The sequence below is a fragment of the Branchiostoma floridae genome, chromosome 12 (assembly GCF_000003815.2).
Source record: "Branchiostoma floridae strain S238N-H82 chromosome 12, Bfl_VNyyK, whole genome shotgun sequence".
Classification (NCBI taxonomy): domain Eukaryota; kingdom Metazoa; phylum Chordata; class Leptocardii; order Amphioxiformes; family Branchiostomatidae; genus Branchiostoma; species Branchiostoma floridae.
Window position 1 is genome coordinate 20,455,500 of NC_049990.1, and position 5,712 is coordinate 20,461,211.

Here is a 5,712-nt window from a genome sequence, read left to right on the forward strand (position 1 = left end):
CGCTGATAGAAAGTCCCTAGCCCTGTCACTTAAAAGCCCACTCACGAAGAAACAAACAAGTGGCATCCTGCCTGCATTCTGTACCAGTTGCTTAAGTACAGCCGTGTCTGTCATTCTGTTTATAGCATCCTTGATGTACAGTGCTACACAGTAGTCATGTAGGAACGTGTTAACAAAGGTGTACCCTTTAGTTTCAGTCAGTTTGAGCAGGCCAAAGACTTCACGGTCAAGACTATCTCTGTCATCTGCACTAAGATCTATCTCTCTGCAATTTCTTTCCACAATGCTGCCCAGCCCTTTTGATCCTAACAATATCAGGGATTTAGCTATTGTTTCAGAAAAAGAGGCACATTGTTGTTCTGAAACAATACCAGTTTGCATTGCAAAATGTTTGCATAGAGAATACTGCAAGAGCTCTGTGAGGGTTCGGGGGAATGCTTGGTTTCTCTCTAACCAATAGGTGATAATATGTGGCCAGAAGAAAGGGATCAATACAACGAGTTCTACTACAGGATCTCTCCATGCACTGTCTAACAGTAGTTTGACCTGCTGTTCAGGGTCGGCAGCTAGATACTCTTCCGCATAGCTTTCCCACGTGGTAGCGCTCATAGCAGTGGGCGTCCGCGAAGCTGCAGGTGTCATGGTGAGACTCTGAAACTCCTGGACGGTCTCTGTCATGTCTGTAACCAGTAAAATTGCGTAAACATCGGGTAGTATGTACCTTTTGTCCTTTAACCCTGTCCAGACTGGGCTTTTTTGGCATTCCCTGGACCTTTGTATTTTCAAAACGGCTTACTGTACGATCACCAAATTTGCTCGTCGTGTTTTATAATTCCTGAAATTTTTATAGCATTATGACGTAATATGACGTAATTATCACGTCATTAATTGATTTTTTTGGCTAAACCAAAATTAGTGATTTTTGTAACATTTGCCTTTCAGAAACCCATTGCCATGGAACACGAAAAATTCTAAACTTACTTTTTTTTATAACTTGTTGCTGACCATATTCTAGGAAAAGTCACCAAGTTTTGTTGTTCTAGCACAAACCGTTTGGGAGCTATACGACGTCAAAGTTGGCGTGGTTACTTTTAGCACACACCCCCCCCCCCCCCACACACACACACGCAAGTCTGGATAGGGTCAAACATAATTGATATGGGTTTGTTTGTCGACACCATTTGAGCTAATATATCATCAACGACAGAAACCATTTCTACAGAGGAAGTAGCCTCCATGTAAAGTGTCCACATTCTATACTCTTGGACTTTAATTTCAGGTATACTTACCTCCTGCTTTGAAATATTCAGACCACTGTCGGTACTGCTCTTCCAGCATGATGACCCGTATTGCCAAGTCTTGGCCGGCAAGTGTTCGCATCTCATCAGTGACAAGACAGTCGGAGAAACCGCTACTCAGCTTCCCAGTCTTATAGTCACCCCAAAATCTTTTCAAAGCATGTAGACTTTGGGGGACTATGTGGATGATGGCGCATCCCATTTTGACCTTAAGGATCTGCAAACTTGATTGATAAAGGTGATCTAACATTTCCTCTGTCTTTTGTTCAATCTTCTCTCTAGACAGAAGACCTTCTGCCTTCTTCAATAGTGCTATATTATGTTCTCCTACTTGTCTTATCAGTTCTAACTGCTGCTTTGCCTTTTCATCCTTGAGTTTATCTTCTATCTGCTGTTCGTCACTGGCGCCTGTCGCTTGCGTGTCTTGGCCTTTGCTACTGGTTTCTTCATCTGACGATCCAGCATCGCTCGAGGATGGAGAAGGTGTCAAGTACAAAAGGGTTTGGATAGCTGTAAAAAAATCAATGCTAGCGTTGAAAATAGCGTTTCTAATGTTGGTCTCGAAAAACAGCAAAACTCACATGATCTTTTCCAAATAATTTTCTATGATTAGTTAGCCCATGGATTTCGCTACTCTACTACTGTCGATACACAACGGAATTTTTTTCAGAATCACTGATTCATTCTATCTTGATATTGTGCATATAATTCAATCTAACAACGATTCAACGCCATTACAAACCTGCAGGCTGGGGCGTGCCACTTCTTAATGTAGAAAGTCGCTGAACGACTTCTGCAGCGATGTTTGTCAGCTCGTCAGTAACATCATCTCTCTGTACACGTCTTGCACTCATCTGTTTCAGTGTGGGAGAGTATTTCCCGACTAACTCACTAAACGCCTTGAAGTTGTCCTCGTTAGCATCGACCCAAATCGGGAATATCCGTTTGTTATTTTTCAGACACGTTTCGTACTCCAGTTTAGGCCAGTAGGGTTTGTTTAGGAATGATGTACTGACAACAATGACAGCAAGTTCTAAACTTTGACTTGATAAGGTCGAGATTATTCTGTCCCGAATGACTTCGCCTGGTTTGATGGAAACGTCGTCGAAAAATATGTCCTTCTCCGCCAACCCTTGTTGTTGTAGCGTGGCGACCAAAGGGCGGACAACTGATTCTTTGTCTTCTCCTGCGTGGATGATGAATACACGGGGCGCTGTGAAGAGGATGAAAATATAAAACTATACTAGAGTTCGGCGACCTCATACCTCCATGAATATTTAGAGCTTTTGTAAATTTTATGCAATTAACATTAACATAATGTATGCATGGTGTTCTTCATCATTGACTAACATACACATGTCACAATAATAAAATTCCCATCATTAATCATAAAGTGGTTTTGCAATTTTTACATAAGTTATGCAAATAAGTTCACATTACCATATTTGATATCTGCTTATGTTCCACCGATTATAATTAACAAGTGTTACATTTATCGACGGAAGTCCAGTTATTGCAAATAATGGAATAATACAACTTCCTCATTAACTATGCAAATTAAGTCCTCATTTGCATAAAATGAATATCATTATGAACATCTTTGCCCAAGCTACCTGCATACCTAAAATGCAGGCAATCCGCCGTTCCTTTCTGCAGTTATCCACTTTGGAGTGTCTTGACAAAAACGCCCCTGCAGTTCCACTATTAACTGTTAGGGGACTGAAACTTGCCCCACTTTGTCATGACGCTAAAAGCTATCTACCACCCGAATGTCACGACCATATCATGTCCGGGACAAGAGATACATTTAAAAAACTGCTATGATAGAATATTCTCATTAATTATGCAAATGTACTTCTTTTTTTGCATAATGAGTATCTTATCTTGTACAAAATTGTCTAAGGGACCTACATACCAAAAATCATGAAAATCCGTTGTTCCCTTCTTGAGTTATCCTCGTCAGAAGTATTTGACAAAAATGCCCCTGCTATCCCAAAACTAGACGCTAGGGGGCCCAAACTTATGTCATTTATTCCTGAGCGCAAGAGCTATCTTATACTCAAAAATCGTGACCATAGCGTGTTCAGAACACCGAGAGAGCAAAACCGAAAGTTGCGCAGCAGTACCAAGAGGAACCGCTAGGGGGCCCAAAATCTAATCATTTCTAGCTTTCATCACACACTACCAACACACCAAGTATGAAACCAATCCACTCAGCCGTTCATGAGTTATTTTGTTTACACACACACAGACACACACGCAGACACAAAGACAAACGCAGGGTAAACTAGAGTTCGGTGACCTCATACCTCCATGAATATGTAGAGCTTTTGTTAATTTCATGCAAATGACTTAACATTTACATGATTTATGCATGGTGTTCTTCATCATTGATTAATGTACAGTACACATGTCACAAGTAAAATTCCCGATTCAAATCATTAATCATTAAGTTGTTTTGCAATTTCTGCATGAATTATGCAAATAAGTTCCTCATTTGCATATTTAATATCTGCATATGTTCCACCGATTATAATTAACAAGTGTTACATTTATCGAAGTCCAGTTATTGCAAACAATGGAACTATATAATTTCCTGATTAATTATGCAAATTAAGTCCTTATTTGCATAAAATGCATATAATTATGAACATCTTTGCCTAAGCTACCTGCATACCTAAAATGCAGGCAATCCGCCGTTCCTTTCTGCAGTTATCCTCTTTGGAGTGTCTTGACAAAAACACCCCTGCAGGTCCACAATTAAAGGTTAGGGGACTGAAACTTGCCCCACTTTGTCATGACGCTAAAAACTATCTACCATCCAAATGTCACGACCATATCACGTACGGGACAAGAGATACAGTGAAAAAACTGCTATGATCGAATATTCTCATTAATTATGCAAACGTACTCCTATTTTGCATAATTAGTATTTTATCTTGTACAACATTGTCTAAGGTACCTACATACCAAAAATCATGAAAATCCGTTTTTCCCTTCTTGAGTTATCCTCGTCAGAAGTTTTTGACAAAAATGCCCCTGCTATCCCAAATTTGGTGCTAGGGGGCCCAAACTTATGTCATTTTTTCCTGAGCACAAGAGCTATCTAACACTTAAAAATCTTGACCATAGCATGTTCAGAACACCGAGATAGCAAAATCGGAAGTTGCGCTGCAGTACCAAGGTCAAACACCAGGGGGCCCAAAGTTGACCTTGACCTTCGTCTTCCCAACTCCTACCCACATACCAAATATCATCGTAGTCCATCAATAGGTTCTCAAGTTATGATGTTCACAAATATGCGGACACACAGACACACACACAGACACACACACACACAGACAGACACACTCAAAACTATACCTCCATTTTTTCATGGAGGTAAATATAACCTCCATGACATTTCATGGAGGTAATAATAATGAAATCTTTATCGACACAACAAAGTACGGCGACTTTTGTAAGGTCTATAGCAACTACAAACACCATATTTCAAGTGAAAGAGGGGCTTGCTAATTGAACTCTCATGATCAATGGACGAAAGGCGTCAAAATATTTACTTTTAAGATACCGAAGATTGAATCAAGCGAGCCAGGCCTAAGTGAGAGCGGGACATGTCAGCTTTCCTTATTACATACAATGATACAGATGAGAATATCCATTCGTTGTTTATCGAAATATAAAATATAGTAAGTCCAACCTGAACATAACTAGAGTTCGGCGACCTCATACCTCCATGAAATATTCAAGCTTTTGTAAATTTTATGCAAATGACTTGCACATTTTCATGATTCATGCATGGTGATGTTCATCATTGACTAACATACATATTATATATGTCAAGTACAAAATTCCCATCATTAATCATTGAGCAGTTTTGCAATTTTCGCATATATTATGGAAATCAGTCCCTCATTAGCATATTTGGCATCTGCTTATGTTCCATCTATCATAATATACATGTCTTACATTTATTGAAGTCAAGTTATTGAAATTATGGAATTATACATCATACTCATTAATTATGCAAATGATGTCCTCATGTGCATAACATGTATATCATTATGAACATCTTTGCCTAAGCTACCTGTATACCTAAAATGCAGGCAATCCGCCGTTCCTTTCTGCAGTTATCCTCTTTGGAGTGTGTTGACAAAAACGCCCCTGCAGTTCCACAATTGAATGTTAGGGAACTGAAACTTGCCCCACTTTGTCATGATGCTAAAAGCTATCCACCACCCAAATGTCACGACCATATCACGTACGGGACAAGAGATACATTGAAAAAACTGCTATGATAGAACATTCTCATTAATTATGCAAATGTACTCCTATTTTGCATAATTAGTATTTTATCTCGTACAACATTGTCTAAGGTACCTACATACCAAAAATCATGAAAATCCGTTCTTCC

General features: G+C 39.4%; 1 protein-coding gene across 1 annotated transcript in view; it reads right to left on the reverse strand.

Annotated features, from left to right (window-relative positions):
- LOC118427176 overlaps window positions 1-5,712 on the reverse strand; it is a 24,094-nt gene that overhangs the window by 335 nt on the left and 18,047 nt on the right. Inside the window, exons 3-5 of the mRNA XM_035836814.1 lie at window positions 2,041-2,511; window positions 1,290-1,808; window positions 22-680 (exon numbers count right to left, since the gene is read on the reverse strand). Of these exons, the coding sequence (XP_035692707.1) occupies window positions 22-680; window positions 1,290-1,808; window positions 2,041-2,511 (1,649 nt within the window). The remainder of the gene's footprint in view (window positions 1-21; window positions 681-1,289; window positions 1,809-2,040; window positions 2,512-5,712) is intronic.